Source organism: Odocoileus virginianus, chromosome 21 (assembly GCF_023699985.2).
Source record: "Odocoileus virginianus isolate 20LAN1187 ecotype Illinois chromosome 21, Ovbor_1.2, whole genome shotgun sequence".
Classification (NCBI taxonomy): domain Eukaryota; kingdom Metazoa; phylum Chordata; class Mammalia; order Artiodactyla; family Cervidae; genus Odocoileus; species Odocoileus virginianus.
In genome coordinates this window covers 43,870,888-43,894,949 of record NC_069694.1, presented here as the reverse complement: position 1 = coordinate 43,894,949, position 24,062 = coordinate 43,870,888, and the positions used below count along the sequence as shown (strand labels likewise).

Below are 24,062 nucleotides of genomic sequence, written 5' to 3'. Positions count from 1 at the left end.
TTCTACATATATCAAGCATTGCCAGTGTACAGGGTTGCTGAACATAACAAAAGGTATAAATTATAGACTCTAACTTTAAAGGGAGATCACGTTTTAAAAATAGGGGTTCCAAAAGTGAACAGATAATTGCAAAGTGATGTAATAAGTCTATTACTAGAAGTATGAATGGAATGCTTTGATAGACTTGGGGCTCAGCGCAGCACACAGAAGTCAGAGAAAACTGGAGACCATGCTACTGGTGCCAGACTATGAAGAATCTGTAAATGTATGTGTGCGTGTGGGTGTGTGTGTGTCTATGGAGCTGGTGGTGGTAATAAGGACATTCCAGGCAGAAGGAAGAGACTGCTGATGCCAAAATAAACAGTGCTGATAGTGACTGTGCAGGAGTCAATAATAAATTAAAAAGGACCTCTACAAGTCATGGGTTACACAGGGTTTAATTCAACAAATAGTTGTGAGGTCAACTTTGTTGAAACCATCTGCCATTGAATAACATACCCTGCATGTAGATGTGGCAGGGATGGTATGCTTGCTTATTTTACTGCTGAGAATATTAAATATTATTAATAATTTGAATGCTTTAAAAAAAACTCCCAAGGTTTTCAAAATAAGCCTAAATGTATCACTTTAAAGAAAGAACAAATGCAAAGTTGTAATGGAGGTTGGCTGCTATTATATTCTCACACAGCCACCCTCACAACGCAGGTCTTCACCCTCTCTCACTACCTATAACCCTTTTCAGTTCACATCTCTGCTCCTCCATCTTTCTCTGCCTTTTCAGGAAGGCAAAGTTAAGACAGAAGCACTTCTCCCAAACAATCATCAGTGCTGCACTGATTATGCAGCCAAATAAGTCATCAAAGACAGAAGGAATGGATAGGATGACTTATTTTCCTAACCAGGGTAGATGATGGTAAATGATATTAGAGGAATCATGGTAAAATTTTCTTTTCTCATTAATTCTCACATTTTTCTTTGTATATTCTGTGGAGATCACAGAATGATACAACCATTGATTATGGCAGTATCTTGCAAATAGTGATATTTTATTTAGTGAATGACTGAATATAATTTAATTGAGCAAAAAAAAAAACCCCAACACAGCTGCTGGGACAACTTGACATCTACGTGCAAGAATGAAGTTGGCTACTTATCTCACTCCATACATAAAAATCAAATTAAAGATCTTGGGAGGGGATCAATGGGGAATGTCTGCTCATAGGTAGAGGATTTCTTCTTTGGGTTTTGAAACTGTTCTGAAATTAACAGTGATTATTGAGCAGGTTTGTGAATCTACTAAAAAACATGAATTATACATTCTAAAAGGCTGAATTTTAAGGTATACAAATTATATCTGAATTAAAAATATAGATGACAAAAAACCCCAAAACAAACTGCAGTGATAAAACCATAATCGGGAAAGTTGGACTGAGGTTCTTATTGAAATATTCTACTTACGTAGTCCTAATACTAAAGAGGAATACAAGTTAAAGATAAAAAATCATGTTTTAGTTAAAACAAAATTGAACATAGTCAAAAAAACATACTGTATTTTAATAATTCTAAGATGCATGTTTTTTCACATTTCTGAAATGGAAATAAATCCTATAATTGATAGGGTGTCACAGTTTATTTGGCTGCATTTTTCTTTCTTCATGGTGCATAAAGTTGTGATATATCTTAGATTCAACGAAATGCTTGATTTTTAGAATTATGTGGCAGAGGCTGCCAGCTGTCCTTCAATGTGTTCTCCTCTTCCTAAACAGTAATAAAAATTTTAACTGGGTAAATGACTGCCCAGTTAAAACTATATTTCAAGTTTTCTTGATAGCTAGTTGTGGCCACATGCCTAAGTTCTGGCTAATAGTATGTATGCAGAAGTAACATGTGCAACTTCTGGTTTGTGCCCTTAAAGAGAAGGAACATGCCCCCCCTTCTCTTCTTCCTCCCTATTTTTACCTTCTCTTCTTTTTCCCCCTCCCTCCTCTGAGATTCCCTTCCTTCCGAACTGCAGATGTGACGGAGGGAGTTGAACAGCCATCTTGGTCTATGAGATAGAAACCCAGTGTTGAGGGTGGTGGGGCAGTGAAAAAAGACACCTCAGTTCTGAATTCACTATGAATCCAATACAATAGCCCTACACTGACTCTGCAAGGGTGTTACATGAGAGAAAAATAAAGTTCTATTTTGTCTAAGTCACTCTTATTTTTAGTGTCTCAGCTACAGAAGCTGAACAATATTCTATATAATATGAATAGTCTCTGACTTTCATTTTTCCAGAACTGTTATTACTTTCTCTGATGGGCTAAATAATGCTCCCTCTAAACACACGCATACACACGTCTGGGCCAAAAATCAGTACCAAATGTAGCATGTACTTATAAGGAATGTATGGTGAATAGCTTTTCACTTTTCTTTATCATGGAAGAATGATTTCAGCCCACATTCAGTCTATATTTCTAACGAATACCTCTGTTAGGACTGTCTGCTCAGTGCTGTGGAAGACAGCTTTTTCAGTGCAACAAGATTTCTTGATAATGTTAAACCTGCCTCGTCAGTTGAATTCTTCTGGCTTTGTGTTGGTGTGGTAAAAAATACATGATCGGATTTCACCATGAAGAAAATTCTTTCAGCAATACATGTACAGTCAAGTTTCCTGGATAGCTGAACATTTGGGTCATGCGTTTTAAAAAATAAATGTCTCATGACAAAACTTTATGAAGATGTAACAATCTGGAAGTCTAGTTCTGTCAGAGTGGCAAGGCTGTGGACAGTTCTGCTGTGAGGGGTGAGGCTATTCTGTCCTTTTAACAGCCATTCTCTTGTTCTTCATATTTGAGGAGATGGAACAGTGAGGAGGCCTGTGGGCTTGATTTTATTAATGCCACCATCTAGAATACAGATTCTCGGATATTTCATCTTCACAAGATGAGCTGCAAACTGGAAAAAAAAAAAGGACAAATTTATAAAGGACACACAAAATTGATATCTGTCTAATCCCATTTTTTTCTCAAGCTGTAACAGACAAAACAATAGTGATATCACTGTTTTCACTGTTCTATTAACAAATCATTAATTTAGTTTTTAATACACATTAAAATCCCTCTTTTCAAACATATTCATGCTATGGTATAAATGTGTCTCTTTAGTTCTCTTTTAAACTTGTTTGAATAGGTGGTAAATATACAAGGTAAACAGTTCTAACAATATAAAAGGGTAAGCAGTGAGATCTAAACTACTCTTATATTTCTTCTTAGTCCCCCACCCCCAGAAATCATTAACATTCCTATTTTTCCTATATCCTTCCAGTGATTGCCAAAACATTCTCAAATCTATATTTTGAACAATTTTTATAGTATTTTCAACATATTAGTTACTGCAATTATGTGCACAATATCCCAGAGAGGGCCGACGTTGTTGTTTAGTTGCTAAGCTGTGTCCGACTCGTCTGTGACCCTATGGACTGTAGCCCGCCAGGCTCCTCTGTCCATGGGATTTCCCAGGCAAGAGTACTGGAGTGCATTGCCATTCCTTTCTCCAGGGGATCTTCCTGGATGAGGGATAGAACCCATGTCTCCTTCACTGGCAGGTGGATTCTCTACTGTTGAGCTACCAGGGAAGGGAGGGTCCATAAACTGGTTCTAACATGTTTTTGGAGCAACTGCAATGAACAGTTTGAGACTATAAACTTGTAATAAATAGGAAGGACTGCTCTAAGAAGTCTTCTAGATGCCTCGCAAAGCAGGGCTTTGAAAAACTATCAAGACATACACACATCTCCCTGGCTTGCCCCGTCTACGTCTCCAGGACCGTTGATTACCTTTCTCTACACCTTGTACTTGAGTTGAGGACTGTGATCAGTCCCCTGATAAGGATCGCTTCAGGGCTCAGAGTCTTTTTTGTTGTACACTGTCTGTTGGAAACAGTCTCCAGCTCCCACCAACTCCTGGATTTTACTTTCTCCTCAAAACCACCCCCACTCCCACATGCCTAATTTCTACTTATTTCCCTACTCAGGCAATTCCTTGTCTAGGAGCCAAGTTTGCATTAGGAGACCCTTTTCTCAGCCCCCAGGTTTTTTGTGCAAATCTTTATCTTTGGCTTACATCAGTGTAAATTACCTATTTAAGAGTCTGCTTCTCTAGCAAACTGTAAACTCCTCTAGGATAGTGACAGTGTTGTTTATGTTTGTGTATTTTTTTGGCCACATTGTATGGCATGTGGAATCTTAGTTCCCTGACCAGGGATCAAACCTGTGCCCCCTGCAGTGGAAGTGCAGAGTCTTAATTACTGGACCACCAGGGAAGTTCCCAAATCTTTTTTATCTCTAATGCCCTGGACATGGCAGGGACTCAATATACGCCTATTGATCTGAAGTAAACTATGATACAGGACAAATAACTGAGGGCAAAAGAGTGAAGTAGAGAAGGTTTGCTTGGGCTCTCTGGCATTCTCTCTCTTTATGTGGTGTCCTGTTCCTCCTCCTTGGGTGTTCGTGTCCTCACCTTCTTCTCAATTACTTTATCATAAGCTGATCTCAGATCCTTCAAGAAAAATGACTAATACTTGCTCACAATGCTATTGTCTCTTGGGAGTATTTGAAGCTTATCTGAAGCTTAATATTGGTGGAATCTCAAGCCAGCAGTCTTGACTTTATGGTTCAAGAGAATCAGCTGAGTGGTTTGGTCAGGGTAACTTTGAGGCCTCACTCAGAGATTCTGCTAATAAGCAATAGATCCGGGGCTCAGAAATGTGTTTTTTTGTTTGTTTTTAAATAAACACCATTAGATGATTCTAAAGCAGGTCTGTGGACAATATTTTCAAAAATACTATCTCAAGGTATTGGTAAGTAGGTAAAACAGATGTTGCTGGATTTGGATCTTAGCAATTTTCAGAACTCACAGAAATGGACCTCAGTATTGCTGATCCCACTTATCTTCTCCATTTCTGTAGAGCCTTAAGAGATTCAAAGGCTATGTACCTTTCAAACCCTAAACTTTTCCAGAGCCACTGAGGGTCTCCTTAAGAGTAGTTAACATTGAAGAGAAACAGTGTCCCTTGATCCAAAAGTTATCACGTGAGCTAGAGTAGAGTGCAAAGGGAGCTGATCTTCATCCTGTTCTTCCTGCTTATTTCTCCTTGAACCCCAGTCCTTCAGAAGCAGGCAGCAAGCCCCTGGTACTGTATGATTACTGAAACGCCTTGGCTTCATTCTCCCACATGCAGTGATATAATTACCATTTAGGTCGAAATTCTAAAATAAACATACCATTACTCAAAAGGTCTTGTGGATAAGCAGTCTTAGTGTTCAGAACTTTCAAAACACTGCAGAAGTCAGAAAATGAGTAAGACAGGACTTACTGTACATTTAACTAATCTCTCTGAAACTCTGCTGTAGAGCTGGAAAGCTCCCACTGTTATTTTAAGGAGGGACATAACAAGTAGGTTACTATTGAGCTGGAAAATGGTACAGGCGAAGCAAGCAGAACTGAGCATTTTATAACAATCAGACCACTGCAGTGTGGGAGGTCTAAGAAGAAAAGCAGAAATGGAGCACAAGGAGATGGCACGTTTAGGTGCCTTGAAAAGAGGCAAGCCTGTGCTTAAGAAAAAGAGCAAGTGTTGAGTTTTCAGGTTAAGATTATGAGTTCTGCTCCCCCAATCCTCTGCGTGTTGTTCCAGTGATCCATGTAACATACTGGCCCCTAACAGTGAAGCCACAACAACATCTTTCCACTTCTGTGATAGAAACAGCTCTTCTCCATCTATTCCTTCGTCCATTCATTTATGTATCAATCAAACATTTCACTGAACACCCACGAAGTACCAGGCTCTGGTGCAGTTTTTGCAGCGCTTGCAGTGGAGGAGACGGTAACAATATTCAGCAGCACTGCTATTATACAAGCAGAAGTTCAAGGTACTTCTGTATTTATCAGAGGTTTGCAGGGGGAGCTGTGGCCCTCTCCCCACTCCCCTTTCATTAGTGATACCTGGAGGGAATGAGAACCCAGGTGTGAAACCACAGGTGTTCTACCGATCTTTGAGGCTACAGCTGGACAGGTTAGGGAGGAAAGAAAGGGCTACGAGTTCACTGTGAAAACAGCCACGTCACTTATGGAGAAGACACACTGTGGAACAGAGGAGAACCAGGCATACAGAGTTCAGGTTTCATCCATCTTCTGCTCTCTGTCCAGCACCGGCTTTGGTGTGAAGGGCCTGGTGTAGACTGCAACTGAAACTCTGGGAGAGGCCTGACCTCAAGCAGAAATCACAAACCTAGACTTACTGAACAATATCTGTGGTGAAAGTGGCAATATATCACATTGGACCAGTGCTATGAAGCCATCAGAATCATCTAGGTGCTTTTAGTAAACAGAGATACCCAGGCCTACTCTACATCAGTAAGAAGTAGAGTTTCTCGGGATGAAGCTCCAGTATCATTTTTGTTTTATTCACTAGAATTCAATGTGACTTTATTGTGTAACCAGATTGATGACAGCTTTATTAGATAACAAGATTCATTTGCTGCTCATGTTTGTTTGGGACCTCAAACTGTAATTCTTGTAAGTATAGTCCAGTGTGGAGAGCCAGTCACTTTGCACTAAAAGAGGCTGCCATGTTGTGGGACTGGAATTTGCAAGACCAAGTCTTATGTAGAGACAATGGGGTTCCTCAAACTGCACAATCAGTGTAGATCTTGGAAAAGACCCTGAGGCTGGGAAAGACTGAGGGTAGGAGAAGACGGCAACAGAGGATGAGATAGTTGGATGGCATCATTGACTCAAGGGACATGACTTTGAGCAAACTCCAGGAGAGAGTGAAGGAGAGGGAAGCCTGGCATGCTGCAGTCCATGAAGTCACAAAGAGTCGGACATAACTTAGTGACTGAACAACAAGAAGAAGAAGACAACATCATATGTAGAGTTGGCAAAATGTAGTATTTTCTGGGATAGAATTTTGGGAATTACGACAGCAGTGGCATCTGAATTTCTTGTGGGATGTACTCCCATGCGGAGAGGGCAAAGCTCTTGCATTTTTATCATTCCTCTGGTTAGTGGGATCTGGCAGTGGTATTCGTTTCTAGGGTAGGCACACTTCAAATCAGCCCTGTCTGAAAATGGCAGGCTCTTGTGGGTGCCACTCATCTTGTTTTCTCTATTTATTTTGCATCTTAGCTTGCAATAAGAGGCTAGCATATTTGTCCAAAGAAATCAAGTTCTACTGTAGGAGGAGAGTGGGTGGAGAAGAGGGATTTTTGATCTGCCACAGAGCAGTGCAGGTTAACCAAGGCCAAGAAACCACAGCTGAGGACAGGTGAAAGGTATGAGGGGACTAGAACAGGACCATGTTGTTTCTCACTGAGTATCCTAGGAAACTCTGTACTAGAACGCATAGTAGCAGCAGGAATTTAAGAAAACTGGGCTTCTACAAGATTCCGCAAGGAGCACATTGCAGATAATTAAGTTCCTTAATGTGAAAGTCTGGCCTTGTGAGCTTTAAGTTCATAGCAGGGACTTAATAATGGTCATGAATTGACCAAATCCCTGGTGAAAGTCAAACTGAGAAATCTAATATGAACAAAATACAGGTGATTTCTCCATCTAGAGAATAGGGTAGCCTTGGGTCAAATATAACTCAAGTACTGTCTTGTCCTGACCCCTGAAATTTCTGGGGTCACTAATAAATGTCCTGATCATTAAAATTGTACAACTCAGTGATCCCAATTAGAAACATGAGTTGTGACAAGTATTAGTAAGAAAGAGGTAGAAATACTGTATGATTTCACATGTGGAATTAAAAACAGTCAAGCTCATAGAAGCAGAGGTAGAATGGTGGTTGCCAGGAGTGAGGGGATCAATGGGAGGAGATGGGCAGATGTTGGTCAAAGGGTACAAAGTTTCAGTTGTGCAAGATGAATAAATTCTGGAGATCTAATGTACATCATAGTGACTACAGTTACTATATACAGCAAGTATAACAGTATTGCATGGTATACTTGAAATTGGCTAAGAAAGAAAATGGTAACTATGTGAAGTGATGGATATGTTAATTAGCTTGATTTTGGTGATCGTTTAATAATGTATATATATCAAAACATCAAGTTGTACACATTTAATATATACAATTCTTCTGTGTCAATTATACCTTATTAACACTGAAACAAAAAAGAGGGCTATATAAGGTGTGAAACAGGTTTCCACGGTATTAACATTTAATAACAATTAGGCAATGGCTACTTTACATTCTTATTTCATTCACAGAAGCAAAATCAGCAGGAAGGTAAAACCAAGAAGGTGAACACAAGGTCAGTAATCATCTTACACCCTTATCAAAGGTAGCTTTGACAAGTAAGGAGCAGGACAGGTAATTCCAGGGTATTTATTTGTCTAGCATGTTATATACTGAAATATGGTTAATTATACTATAAGAAAAAAAATGAGAATTTACAAAAACAGATATTATATGGTCTAAGCTTTCTGGTCCATGTTTTTTTTTTTTTAGAGATAATTACCCTAATGGTGTTTGGGATATTCAAAATCCATGCTATGGTATACATTAGTCTTCTATTCTTGGAACTAATCTTTTGGGATTAAGAAATGTGATAGTATAAAAATTTCTTTTTAAAAAACATTTTTAATTGCTTTGTTTTATGTAAGAGGGCATATAAATAATTGTAGTGCACTAACTCAATGTGTTTTCTCATTTTACTTTTCTTTTGTCAATGTTTTCTGTCTCCATTTCATCTCTTCCCATTCTCTTTCTCTTTACCTTTTCATTAAGAAAAATATCTAAAAATATGAAAACAGACATACATGAGTATAATCTGCCTATAGGTATCCAACACCCAGCTTGAACAACTGTAACTCATAGACAATTTATTTCATTTATTTCTCCTACTCAAGCCTCTCAACCACAATTATCGTCTTGATATAAATCCCATATATCATTTAGCACATAGATATGTATCTCTGAAATAAAATGACTTGAAAAATATAACCATAGTACAACTATCACACTCAATATATTAACAATAATCCCTAATATAATTAAATATTCAGTAAGTGTTCAAATTTCTATTATTTCACATATGTTACCTTCTCATCCATCTCTCACAATATACTGCATGCTCCATAGAAGTAAGGACTTTGTTTTACTTATTACTGTTTCTTCAATGCCCAGAACACTGTCTAGTCCACAGCATTTTCTCTAGTATCAGCTGAATAACAGATCCATTTATTCAACAAATATTTTCTGAATACCTACTATGTATCAGGTATTATGCTGGGTCCTGGTTAAGCTGACTTACTGCCAGTGGAGGAGGTTGAAAGGACTTTTGGGCAAACAGCAAGGAAATTGGTTCTGGTAAGAGTTAAATGCTATTTTTTTGATCCTTTACTAATAGAATATTCTTTCAAATTTTGCATAAGTTGAAAGAGGTAAGGTGATTTTTAAAAATGTCTTTAAAAGTTATCAATATAAAAATGTTTATACAAAAAAGCAAGTATGATGAAGTTTATATAGAAATAATAAACTTTGTGATAATTTTTATGTAGAATCCAAAGAATAGTCAGATGAGAGACAATGTCCTCTGTCATTTCCACAGTTAAGGAACCAAAGCAGATGAATGAATATGAAGACGATACAGTGAAAGTTTCATTTCTACTCTTGGCCTCCATTCTTAGTCCCTTTTCTCTCAATGGGTTTGGTAATTTTTAATGGTATGTGGGCCACTCAAGGGGTATATGAAAAAAAAGATATGCTAATATTTTCATGTGCAATTATAAATTTCTCTTGTCTCTTTTGTTTTACTGTCCAATGTGAGTCTAACAAAATCTCAGAGGAATAAAGGAAAGGAAAATAATTTTAATGTTTAAAGTATACATTTTGAACAGAAATGACAAGAAAAATAAATATTTCCCAAAGTCACAAGATACGTCAGCACAACAGAAGTCAAGGCAACTTCTGCTCCATTGCTGGCTTTGTTTACAGTTCAATAGCAGATTTTTTTTTCTGTCACACATCCAAATGATATTTTCCTTCTTTTCCTTTTCCATTTTCCTTTGACTTTTGTTTCCCTTGTTGATCATATGGATCACAGCCTTGTCTAACTCAATGAAACTACGAGCCATGCTGTGTAGGGCCACCCAAGATGGACGAGTCATGGTGGAAAGTTCTGACAAAATGTGGTGTTTGGAGAAGAGAATGGCAAACCTCCTCAGCATGCTTACCTTGAGAACACCATGAACAGTATGAAAAGACAAAAAGATATGACACTGAAAGATGAACTCCCCAGGTAGGTAGGTGCCCAATATGCTACTGGAGAAGAGTAGAGAAATAGCTCCAGAAGGAATGAAGAGGCTGAGTCAAAGCAGAGACAATGCCCAGCTGTGGATGTGTCTTCTGGTGAAAGTAAAGTCCAATGTTTGTAAAGAATAATATTGCACAGGAACCTGGAATGTTAGGTCCATGAGTCGAGGCAAATTAGAAGTGGTCAAACAGGAGATAGCAAGAGTGAACAATGACATTTTAGGAATCAGTGAACTAAAATGGAATAGAATTGGCAAATTTAATTCAGATAACCATTATATCTACTACTGAAGGCAAGAATCCCTTAGAAGAAATGGAGTAGCCCTCATAGTCAACAGAAGAGTCAGAAATGAAGTACTTGGGTACAATCTAAAAATGACATAATGATCTCTGCTCATTTCAAAGGCAAACCATTCAATATCACAGTAATCCAAGTCTATGCCCCAACCACCAATGCTAAAGAAGCTGAAGTTGAAGAGTTCTATGAAGACCTGTAAGACCTTCTAGAACTAATATGAAAAAAGATGTCCTTTTCATCACAGGGGACTGGAATGCAAAAGTATGAAGTCAAGAGATACATGAAGTAACAGGCAAATCTGGTCCTACAAACTGAAGCATGGCAAAGGTTAACAGTTTTGCCATGAGAACATACTGGTCACAACAAACACCCTCTTCCAACAACACAAGAGATGACTCTACACATGGACATCACCAGATGGTCAATACTGAGATCAGATTGATTATATTCTTTGCAGCCAAAGATGGAGAAGCTCTATACAGTCAGCAAAAACAAGACCAGGAGCTGACTGTGGCTTAGATCATGAACTCCTTATTGCCAAATTCAGACTTAAATTGAAGAAAGTGGGGAAAACCACTAGACCATTCAGGTATGACCTAAATCAAATCAAATCCCTTACAACTTACAGTGGAAGTGACAAATAGATTCAAGGGATTAGATCTGATAGAGTGCTTGAAGAACTATGGACAGAGGTTTGTAACACTGTATAGGAGGTGGTGATCAAAACCATCCCCAAGAAAAAGAAATGCAAAAAGGCAAAATGGTTGTCTGACGAGGCCTTTTTTTTTTTTTCATTTATTTTTATTAGTTGGTGGCTAATTACTTTACAATATTGTAGTGGTTTTTGTCATACATTGACATGAATCAGCCATGGATTTACATGTATTCCCCACTGACGAGGCCTTATAAATAGCTGAGAAAAGAAGAGAAGCGAAAGGCAAAGGAAAAGGAAAAATTTAACCATCTGAATGCAGAGTTCCAAAGAATAGCAAGGAGAGATAAGAAAGCCTTCCTCAGTGATCAATGCAAACAAACAGAGGAAAACAATAGATTGGGAGACTAGAGATCTCTTCAAGAAAATTAGAGATACCAAGGGAACATACATTTCATGTAAAGATGGCACAATAAAGGACAGAAATGGTATGGCCCTAACAGAAGCAGAAGATATTAAGAGGTAGCAAGAATACAGAAAATATCTATACAGAAAAGATTTTAATGATCCAGATAATCATGATGATATGATCACTCACCTAGAGCCAGACATCCTGGAATGTGAAGTCAAGCAGACCTTAGGAAGCATCACTATGAACAAAACTAGTGGAGGTGATGGAATTCCAGTTGAACTATTTAAAATCCTAAAAGATGATGCTGTGAAAGTGCTGCATTCAATATGCCAGCAAATTTGGAAAATGAAGCAGTGGCCATAGGACTGGAAAAGGTCAGCTTTCATTCCAATCCCAAAGAAAGGGATGTCAAAGAATGTTCAAACTACCACACAACTGCACTCATCTCCCACGCTAGGAAAGTAATGCTCAAGATTCTCCAAGCCAGGCTTCAACAGTACTTGAACTGTGAACTTCCAGATGTACAAGCTGGATTTAAAAAAGGCAGAGGAATCAGAGATCAAATTGTCAATATCCATTGGATCATGGAAAAAGCAAGAGAATTCCAGAAAATATTTTCTGTTTTATTGACTATGCCAAAGCCTTTGACTGTGTGAATCACAACAAACTGGAAATTCTTCAAGATATTGGAATACCAGACCAGCTTACCTGCCTCCTGAGAAATGTGTACACAGGTCAAGAAGCAACAGTTAGAACTGGACATGGAACAATGGACTAGTTCCAAACTGGGAAAGGAGTACATCAAGTCTGTACATTGTCACCTTGCTTATTTAACTTATATGCAGAGTACATCATGCAAAATGCCAGCCTGGATGAAGCAGAAGCTGGAATCAAGACTGCCAGGAGAAGCATCAATAACCTCAGATATGCAGATGACACCACCCTTGTGGCATAAAGAAAAGAGGAACTAAAGAGCCTCTTGATGAAAGTGAAAGAGGTGAGTGAAAAAGCTGGCTTAAAGCTCAACATTCAAAAAACGAAGATCATGGCATCTGGTTCCATCACTTCATGGCAAATAGACGGGGAAACAGTGGAAAACAGTGAGAGACTTTATTTTCTTGGGCTCCAAGATCACTGTAGATGGTAACTGCAGTCATGAAATTAAAAGACGTCTGCTCCTTGGAAGAAAGGCTATGGCCAACCTAGACAGCATATTTAAAAGCAGAGACATTACTTTGCTGACAAAGGTCTGTCTACTTAAAGCTATGTTTTTTTCAGTAGTCATGCATGGATGTGAGAGTTGGACAATAAAGAAAGCTGAGCGCCAAAGAAGTGATGCTTTTGAACTTTTGTGGTGTGGAAAAGACTCTTGAGTATCCCTTGGGCTGCAAGGAATGCAAAACAGTCAACCCTAAAAGAAATTAATCCTGAATATACACATTGGAAGGACTGATGCTGAAACTGAAGCTCCAACACTTTGGCTACCTGATGTGAAGACCTGACTCATTTGAAAAGACCCTGATGCTGGGAGAGATTGAAGGCAGGAAGAAAAGGGGATGACAAAGGATGAGATGGTTGGATAGCATCACCAACTCAATGGATATGAGTGTGAGTAAGCTCCAGGAGCTGGTGAAGGACAGGGAAGCCTGGTATGCTGCAGTCCATGGGGTTGCAAAAAGTCGGACTCGACTGATCAACTGAACAACAACAATAAATCTAATCACTTGCACTAAAGCAAAGTTTTCTTATATATAAGACATTAATATTTTGTAATGGAGACAAAAGGATCTTTACAATTTCTTGAAACAAATACAAGTTATACCTTTTAATGGTCTTTTGACAATCTCCTTTCAGGCTATAAGCTGGACTTTGTCTCCTCTCCTAAAACAATACATTTATAATAAGTGGCACAGTGGTAATGAATCTGCCTGCAATGCAGGGGAATGTGGGTTTGATCCTAGGGTTAGGAAGATTCCCCGGAGAAGGAAATGGCAACTCCTGCTGGGAAACTCCATGGACAGAGGAGCCTGGCAGGCTACAATCCATAGAGTTGCAAACAGTTGGACACGACTGAGTGAGCACACACAGAGAAAAGTCCTACATCTTTTTGTTTTGTGTTGTAGAATACTGAGTGCTTATAACTGGAAGGATTCCATTACATAGCCATATAGTTTTCACTCTCCTTTGAATTCCAGTCTGAACCTCTACATACTTGACTGACATTTTTTATACTAGTGTCCCATGAGCACTTCAAACTCAGTATATTCCAACATCATTACATTCCCTCCAAACCTACTTTATTTTCTCTTCCTCATCTGTTAAAGGTATCGGCAACCTCCCCAAAACCAAACCTGAAAACTTTAAGGTGATATTTTACTTTGGCTCCATACTCAATTAGGCACAAAACTGTGTTAGTTCTGTGATTAGTCCCTCTTTTCCATTGCTCAGCTCATACTTCATTTTAGACCCCAATTACTCTTGAATTAGTCCCTCAGTGGTTCTTGCATTTTCAGTTCTTCCCGTTCCAGTTTACCCAGCACCCTGCTCAAAGTTTCTCTGAATTTTGAGAATGAGAAAAGAAATTCATTTTAGACTTATACTTGCTTATTCTTTAGGTTAAAGGTTAATGAGAAGGTTGTCTTTTAGTTTCTTAAATAAGGTAAGAGAAGATAGTGACAGGATGTTACCAGATGCCTTGAGTCACATAATAATAGCAGGGAGGCCATTTCCTGCAGTCTCTTGAAAGTTGCAGAGCTTTGGCTGTCAGTCTCAGACAAACCCTTCTGTTGTCTTTTTCTCAACAGCCCTTCGAGCTTTGCTGACACCAGGGGCTTAGAAACTATTTAGACAGTGGGAGACTGCAAGCTTAGACAGAAGGTCAACTAAAGGTAGAATCTGGATAGAATCTGGCACTGAAATAGACTGGGAATATAGGAAGAGTGAAATTCTTTAACTGGTCTCTAGTTCTTGGTATTTGAAAATTTCAATTTCATTGGGAACATGGGCAAAAGAGAGGGAGACACTTAAAAATAACTTTCCAAATGATTTTCTAAACTATAGCTGAGAATGTTACTTTCCTTCTTTAAAATCTCTAATAGCTCCCCGCGGCTAAAATGTAAACTCCCTAGCACAGCATTTAAGGCCTTCTATAACCAAATACCCCACCTATCTTTCCAGCCTTATCTGTAGTTAAATGCTCTTCAGAGAAGCCCTGTGCTTTCTAATCAGTGTGTGTTATTTTCTTTGCCTGGAATGTTCCCTCCTGACTACGCCTTCCTCTCAACACTTTTGCTTACTGAAATCCTCCTGATAATTCAAGATCTAGGTCTATTATCACCTTCCCCATGAAACTTTAGGAATAACTTAACTTGAAGAAATTCCTTCCTTCTCACCGATTTTCTACAACTTTAACTATAAATCTCATAGCAAATGCCATATTCCATTTTTGAGTTTTAATCAGTTGTATATGTGTCTTATCTTTTTAATTAGAATTTTTTCACTTCACACGTGTCTTATCTTAATTAGACTGCAAGTTTTATATGGCCAAAGACTGCCTTTCTCATTTCTGCTTCCTCATAATACTTTCCATCATGTAGACACTCAATGTTTGTTGCCTTAAACTAAACTTGTAGTTGATATTAGCATTTTTTTCTATTGTCTTCTTTTTACCAATTTCTATAAATGCATTCTGCCTACTGCGAACTATTACTTTTAAGATATTCATTCTTAACTTAGTCATTAATTTAACCATCAAATATTTATTGAGTGCTTGCTACTTGAAAGGCACTATGCTAGGGGCTGGGGGTATGACAATGAATACAATGTAATCCCTGTCCTCACTGAGCTTGGAGTTCAGCAGGAGATGCAGGTAAGCGCACAGGTAAGTGGACAGGTGACTACAATGCCATTTGATAAATGCTACACAGAACCATTATTTAAGGTTGTACAAATTGTGCCTGACATGAGAGAACATGGAAAAGAGGTAAGTGAAGCATGAAATGTAGCCCCATCCTCTCCGATCCAAATTTTGTGGCCTTACATGGTGCTGTGTTCCTACATAAACATTTATCTAATGTACACAGAAATTCTGTATATGAGAGTGGTCTCAATGCCACTATAAGAGTAAGTAAAATATTTTCTATGAGCACTTGGAAAGGCTACTTAGTTACAGACTTGAAGAATTAAGAATGAATTCCATGAAGAAATGCTATATGAACAGCTTTTCAAGACAAAAGGGTGAACAGAAATAAGAATGCTTCAAATAGAGAGAAGTACAAAGAGACAGTTAGTATGTAAGGAACTATGAGTAGTTTAATTATGACTGGAATCTAAAAACAGTGAGAGTGAGCTTGGAAAACAGAATCCAGTTCAAGAAAGGCTTTATAAACTATGATTAGAGTTTGAATTGTGATGGCAATGGGAAGTTATACAGGCATTCTGACAATGATCGGATACCATTTCACAAATCTCATTGCTTGTGGGGTGGAACTGGGGGAAGGAGGTTGCTTCCAGGCAGGGACAGTGGGAAACTGTAGTAGGTTAGGCATGAGATTTTGATCTCAGGGAAGACACTTTGGAAATGAATATGAGAGAATTTCAGACCTACTTAACAAGATGATAAGACAAATAGTAATTTTCCATAAAGTTTATTCCACCAGTAAAGAAGGAGAGAAAATTCACTATTTCAATCAAATAGGCTGGGTGGTATGGAGGAAGGTGTAGGAACTTTGTAGCTGGACAGACAGAGTTTGAACCAGGGTTCTATTAATACCACTGGTTAGCTGTGGGATCTCAGGTAAGTCACTTAGCCTTTTTGGTCTTAGTTTCTTCACCTGTTAAATCTGTAATAATAATACACTTTACTAGTATACTTAAAGTGTTGTTGAGAGGTTTAAATTCGATATTATATGTGTAAGTGCTTAATTCATACTAAATAGTTTCTATAAAGCTAGTCTCCTCCTTTTCTCCTCTTTCCTTTCCCCAAATGATCCTTTAATAGGAAAGCCATTTACAACATCCTGCAACTGTACAGATTCAAACTTAAAAAAGCAGAGTTCTTCCCATATGGAACGTAATGTAGGGCTTCACAGTATAAATGGTGAACTGTTTATGTTGGAGCAGTAATTTATACTAGTGACTCTTATAGTTTACTGGGTCACATATAGTTTCGGCAATCAGAAGAAAGCTTATGAACCTATTCTCTGAAAAAAATATACAGCACATATGTATATAACACTTTCAACAAAATTTTAATTAATTCAAAGAATTTCTAAAACTCATGAATTCTAGGTTAAAATTTTTCCTTTACATTAATTCATTTAATTTAAAAATTTATGATAGTTAATAGTGACCTAGTATTTATGCATAAGGCAAACTGGGACCTTTCTACAGATTTACAGATTAGTGTTTAAAACAGCTTATACTTTCAAATAAGTTCTCTTAGGAATGGCTATGTGGAAGTTTTCTGAAAAGCTGACATTAAAGAAATAGGAGAAAACATTTTGGATATGACATAAAAGTTTGTTTTTATGACATAAAAGCATACTGGCTTGTATTAGAGGATAAGCCTCTTTTGATAAAATTCCATCATCCAATACCATCAATATATCAGGAGCTCTAATGAGTTTTGTGGCACATTTTCCTATGATCTGCAATACTGGGGACCAGAATTTCAGCAACAATCATTTATCCACTTCTGTTTATACTAGACAACTGAGAACAGTAAACCCATACAGTGTCCAAGGCACTAGTCATATTACACACAGTATACCATGCTCTGAGAAGGATGTACACAATAAAAACTCAGATTCAAAAGTGAGCCCTGTGATGGATCACGGCCAAACCCCAAACTTTGTAGGTCAAGAGGGAGGGTGAATATGGTTAGTTTCTCATTCAGCCACACATTCCTGTGGTAAGGAATAATTAATTAAATGCCAGGCTACAGAGAGCAGGTTTAGGTATACAGAATAACACATATTAAGACAAAATAACTTTTGTCCAGTGACAGGTCATGAATATAGTGCCAGAGATCACAAGATACAGATAATGACTTGGCAGTTTTTTTTTCTGGAAATCGGAAATGAGCTCCCTCTGTTTTTTAAAAAATTGCTTATATACATAATACATCCAATAAACATGTTAAAAAACCAAAGTCTGGGTTAGGTGTTTTAGGGTTCCCGTTACTGCAACTCCTACATTGCTTTTCAATTCACACAGTTTCTGAAAGGTTATAAAAATAGGGATTCTCAGGACAGGTTTTATTTTAGTTCATGGGCTTTTTAAAGTAAATTATCCTCCATCGCTTAACAAATGTAAAGTTATATAGTAGAGTTTTCACTGTTATTCTTAAGCCTCATATGATGTCTAGTGTCTTCAAGTTGCATTAATATCTAAACTGTTTCCTTATAATCTGATATAAACCCACAGACCAAAAAAACTGCTGACAAAAAGGCAAGGAAAAGGTTAGGAGAAAAGCCAAGTTTAACCATAACCAGTGCTTACAGTTCTAACAAGACCATGAAAGAATTCCTTACATATTTGGAACTTATAAAGGAGATGCACTTCCTATTTTCAAACTGCCTAAGGTACAATTAAAAAGAGACCTAATTATTTTTTGACAGAAGGTTCCATACAAAGTAAAGGTATTATATTAATTGGACAAACTAGACAGATACTATCAGGAACTAGAGAAATTTACTATAGGGATGACACAGATGCTGAATTGGTTTAAGGAGTTTTCAGAATCGTTTGGTCCCCTTTGAACACACACTTGGAGGAGGATAATCTCAAATGCCTGAGGCCAAAAGCTAAGGGAAAAGCTTGAGCAGAGAGGAAGAAAGGAGACGGAGCTAGAGAAAAATGGAAGAGGCAAGGGCTACTAGTGATTATCTCAGTATCACAAATCTTGGTTTAGCTTGGTTAAGGGATCCAAAAAGTAGTGGGGTGGGACTGGAGGGCAGGAGCCTCCAATTACTGCAATAGAAATTAACTTCCAACCCGACATAGAAAGGTCAAATAACCTTGCTCTCCAGGGCACTGTAAATGAACACAATTGGAGAATCATCTTATTTTTAAAAATAGTTGCACCAGTATGCCTTGCTTATTATAAATCTGCTTATTTTCACTTGAAAACAAATGCCATATTTTAAATTTAATCCTTACATGTCAAGGATAGAAAACAGCTACACACAATGTTTAGTCATAGAATTGCCACAAAAATCATCTCTTGTCTAGGCTTCTGAATCAAATGTTATTCAGAAGTGTTTATGTTTTGCTATTTTGTTTTGGTTTTAAAGAAAAGAATAATAACACACACTGGCTTATTACTGAAGATGGCTCTTATGTTCTCAGATGAATATTTCTTCTGATGACAAAAGAAAAGCACTGATTTCATGCCAAGAGGATATCCAAAGGGTTGTTGACAAGTCAAAGTGAAATGCAAAGATTCCTTCAATTTCTTTCTTAGATAACTTTTTGATGTGGTACACTAGCAGTCATGAAACCTTTGTGGTCTTATAACCACTAAGTATAATCTAGATAGAGGGTATTTTTAGAGTTTCATGTGTTTCAGTGACTAACATAGTAATATGATGTACTGCTGAAAGGACTCACTGAAAGTTAACACTGACTGGAGTTTCATTTTGCTCTGGTCAGTGTTGGCCATTTTCCTGTCTGAGACTTATCACTAGCCTGAGTTGGATCCCACTGCATTATTTTCCCACAAAGGAAAAAAGGGAGACCCAGAAATGCTTTAAAGCACGTTGTTGTGTTGTCATCATTCTTGCTAAACATTATTATGTACTTCTAGGAAAGAAAGTGGATTCACCATGATGTTTTTGTCAAGCTAAGACTTTGACCTTAGGCTGGGGGTAGGACAGTGTGAGTAATGGTTGCTAAGAGAATCAAAACAAATCATACATTTGCCCATGGATAATATTTGATTAGTGCTTAAAATAAAAATTTCTGTTAAAATTGAGTAATCTACTCTAGGATATAACAATGAACTTTCCTGAGTTCATTTAATCCAGGATATGGACGGTAGACTATCTCTGCCTCTCCCTATTGATTTGAAAAGCTATTGCCTTAATTCTCAGATTTATATACTTGCTCTCTGAGATTAATTCAGGATGTTTCCTTGTATGCCCAGGGAATCTAATTCTAGTTTAACAATCGAAGATGCAATTTCTCATGTGAGTTTCAAAGACATGATTATTTCTGCAAGAAGACAAGAGTGAGGCCTTGCCATGTTTTTCATTTAAATGCGACACAAAGCTTGAATTGACTTTACCCTTCTTCTCATAGAGGGGTCTTCGTACTCCCATAAACCCGGCGACAGAAGCAGCCTGTTAATGCTTGGCTTGTCAAATGCTTGCTGACTATACAGCAGCAAGGATCAGCACAAAATCTGATCCACCCTTAAACAGCAGGATACATTTCAGAGACTAGGGATTCCACTCACCGGAGACTATCTGAATTTCCTTGATGCTGACAACTTTGTTCACAAAATATCTGGAAATGCTTGATTCTATCATGGTTCACTGCTTTATTTAACCTGAAGGTTAAGGTGTGAATTAAAGATTACTGACAAGTGAGATTTAGTAGGATTTAATTCTAGTATGAAGACGCCTCTACATAGAATACTAATTAAGCTAAGATCTTTGTAGTCCTCCTTTTTTGTCCTATTCTGAGGGAGGGCAGGGGTGAAGAGTAATGTTTTATCCAGATAAGAAATGTCAGATTCTAAAAGTTTTTTGATGTATTTAATGTGGGAGCAAGGTCAAAAACAAAAGCCTTATGAAGTGGTAATTGTAAAGAAGCTATCTCATAGCAAAAAGTTGCTAATCAGTTGTAATTACAGGAAATAGTTCATGAATACATAATTAAAATGGAATCATATATTTTCTGATTATAGTTTCCCAGGTACATGAATAAGTGATATTTCTCAGATCTGTTCTGTCTTCTATGTGATTTGAGACAATACATTCAATACATCTGGTCACTGCAGGTACTTCCTTCATACCTGTATTACAAAAAACACCGTAGTCCTAACTGCTATGTCAAATGAGTGATTTAATACTGTCATATTCTAGATAAGTGTTTCATTTATTCTCTCTTGCAGTTGTTCAATGATATTTTCCTAGTTGTAAATCCACTATTGAGAGATTTTTCTTTTACTGAACTATACTTGATTTCATTTGATGAATTTTCAGTCTAACTTTATTACTAGGTTTTAACAGCAGATGTAAAACTAGAAAAATTATAATCAGTGCCTACTGTTTTGCAAACAGAAAGTTCCCAAGTCCAAATCATAAACATTTTGTGTTTGACATAAAATCATAAACATCTGCAAAGATAATTTGTAACCATACTAACTAGAATTGGTACCTCTGCTTTCTTTTCACAGTATTCAACTATGGCTTTCTTAATCTTTTCAAAACAGGACTGTGCCAGTTGCAGTGCATTGATTTCAGCTTAGAAGAAAAGCTGCTATTTGTTTAGAAATTGCTGTTTTGGTTTTGATACACACAGAGGAAAAATATTAGACCTGATCAGAACAGCTTTTATGAAAGATCCTCACTATTGTTTGACCAAAAATTGTAGAGCTCATATGAACTGGGGACAGTGGGGGTATCCTGAAGATAACAAACTCTAGAACTTAAAATCAACATAAAAAATTTATAACATAAAATTTTCCATCTTAATCATTTTAGGCGTACAATTCAGTGGTATTAAGTATATTCACAATGCTGTATAACTATAACTGTAATAGGGAAGAGTCTATTTTGACTATTCCATGCTAGATCTGTTTCTTTGGCAGCTTTTGTTATTATAATCACACATAATGGCCTGCCTCAGAGAATCCTGCCCCTCTGCCTGACTGTTAAGCTGAAGTGCTTTTATTCAGAACCCTGTCCACCTGTAGATGGCAGGAAGGAAGAAATTAACATGTCCCCCTGCCTGAGGCTTGCCATTTTAGGAGATACTTAGAAGATTAAATGGCCTTTTTACTTTGCTTCCTCACCTCCTCCCATTTCTTATTCATAAAAGAACCTGGCATCCAGACCCCAACAAGATGGTCTTTTTGAGACATTAGTCTGCCATCTACTTGGTCAGCCATCTTTCTGAATAAAGTCGTATTCCTTGCCTTAACACCTCATCTCTCGGATTCACTGGCCTCGCGTGCAGTGAGCAGAGCAAGCGTGGACCCAGTAACGTGACCACTGGTCATTTCCATTTTTTTTTAAAAATCATTAATGGGAAACTCTGTACCCATTAAGCAATAAAAAATCCCATTCTCTCAGTCCTTAGCCCCCTTGTAGTACTAATTTACTTTCTGAATCTATGAGTTTGCCTATTTTAGACATTTTATGTAAGGGGAATCATAATATATATCATAATACATTTGTCTTTTATGTGCTTGTCTTATTTATACTGTTTTTGAAGGCTCATGGCAAATAGATGGGGAAACAATGGAAACAGTGAGAGACTTTATTTTTGGGGGCTCCAAAATCACAGCAGATGGTAACTGCAGCCATGAAATTAAAAGATGCTTACTCCTTGGAAGAAAAGCTATGACCAACCTAGACAGCATATTAAAAAGCAGAGACATTACTTTGCCAACAAAGGTCCGTCCAGTCAAAGCTATGGTTTTTCCAGTAGTCATGTATGGATGTGAGAATTGGACTATAAAGAAAGTTGAGCACCAAAGAGTTGATGCTTTTGAATTGTGGTGTTGGAGAAGACCCTTGAGAGTCCCTTGGACTGCAAGGAGATCCAACCTGTCAATCCTAAAGGAAATCAGTCCTGAATATTCATTGGAAGGACTGATGTTGAAGCTGAAACCCCAATACTTTGGCCATCTGACTCACTGGAAAAGACCCTGATGCTGGGAAAGATTGAAGGTGGGAAGAGAAGAAGATGACAGAGATTGAGATGGTTGGATAGCATCATCAATGTGATGGATATAAATGAGTAAACTCCAGGAGTTGGTGATGGACAGGGAAGCCTGGTGTGCTTAAGTCTATGGGGTTGCAAAGAGTTGGACACGACTGAGTGACTGAACTGAACTGAAGGCTCATCCATGTTGTAGTGTGTATCAGAACTTCATTCCAAAGTACATTATATGTATATACCACACTTTGTTTATTCATTCATGTCTTGAGGGATACTTGGGTTGTTTCTACTTTTGGACATCATAAATAATGCTATGAAAACTGGCATGCAAATATCCTGTTTAAGTCCATGTTTTCAGTTCTTTTGGGTATTTACCTAAGAGTGGAATTGCTTATTATACGGTAATTCTATGTTTACATTTTGAAGGAACTGCCAAACTATTAAACTGTTTTCTACATAAGTTACATTACTTTACATTTCCCCCGCCCCCCCAAGCCATGCACCTGGGTTCCAATTTCTCCAAGTTCTTGCCAACATTTGGGTGCAAAGTGGTATTTCACTGTGTCTTTGATTTGAATTTCCCTACACAGAGGATGAGATGGTTGGATGGTATCACCAACTCAATGGACATGGGTTTGGGTGAACTCCGGGAGTTGATGATGGACAGGGAGGCCTGGCGTGCTGCGGTTCATGGGGTTGCAAAGAGTCAGACACGACTAAGCAACTGAACTGAACTCAGTGACAAATGGTGTCAGGTATCTTTTCATGTGCTTAGGGCCATTTGTATATCTTCTCCAGAGAAATGTCTAAAATGTCCCAAAATTTGTGAATTTAAAAATTTGATTGCCTTTCTTTTGTTGAGTTGTAGGAGTTGTTAGTGAACAGAAATATAACTAATGTTTGTGTGTTGATTTTGTATTCCAATAATAATCCTCTATAGATACATAATTTACAAACTTTCTCCCATTTTGTGGGTGGCAAGGATTGTTGGCCACCATCAGAAACAGGGTGAGACGAAGAAAGATTCAACCCACAGCCTCAGAGGGAACATGGCTGACACCTTGATTTCAGACTTCTAGCATCTAGAACTATATTGTAGTAAGCCACCCAGTTTGTATTATTTTTAATGGCCTAGGAAACTAACATATGTTCATTTTTTATACCTTTTTTTCTTTTTCTTGCCTAATTGGTCTGGCGAGAATTAACACAAATCCTTCTCAAACCCGTCCAACAAAATGAACAGGAGAGAACCCATCTTAACTCATGCTACAAATCAGCATCATTCTCCTGTTAAAGTCAAACAAGAACATTGCAAGAAAAGAAAACTACAGACAAAAACCCTGGATGACTACTGATGTAAAAACTTCAACAAAATACTAGCAAACTGAATTCAGGAGGCTACTGAAAGGATTATGTACCATGACTAAATGGAATTTGCACTAGGAATGCAAGGATAGTTAAATCTATGGATATCAATCAACATACCACATTCATAGAAG

General features: G+C 37.7%; 1 protein-coding gene across 4 annotated transcripts in view; it reads right to left on the bottom strand.

Annotated features, from left to right (window-relative positions):
• Window positions 1-1,027: 1,027 nt before the first annotated feature.
• The window catches only part of TBCK (TBC1 domain containing kinase), a 196,061-nt gene continuing 173,026 nt past the window's right edge, over window positions 1,028-24,062 (bottom strand). For all 4 annotated transcript variants that reach the window (XM_070452250.1, XM_020901197.2, XM_020901198.2 and 1 more), the window contains one exon: window positions 1,028-2,940. In XM_070452250.1, coding sequence (XP_070308351.1) covers window positions 2,830-2,940 — 111 coding nt within the window. In that variant the 3' untranslated portion in view covers window positions 1,028-2,829. The remainder of the gene's footprint in view (window positions 2,941-24,062) is intronic.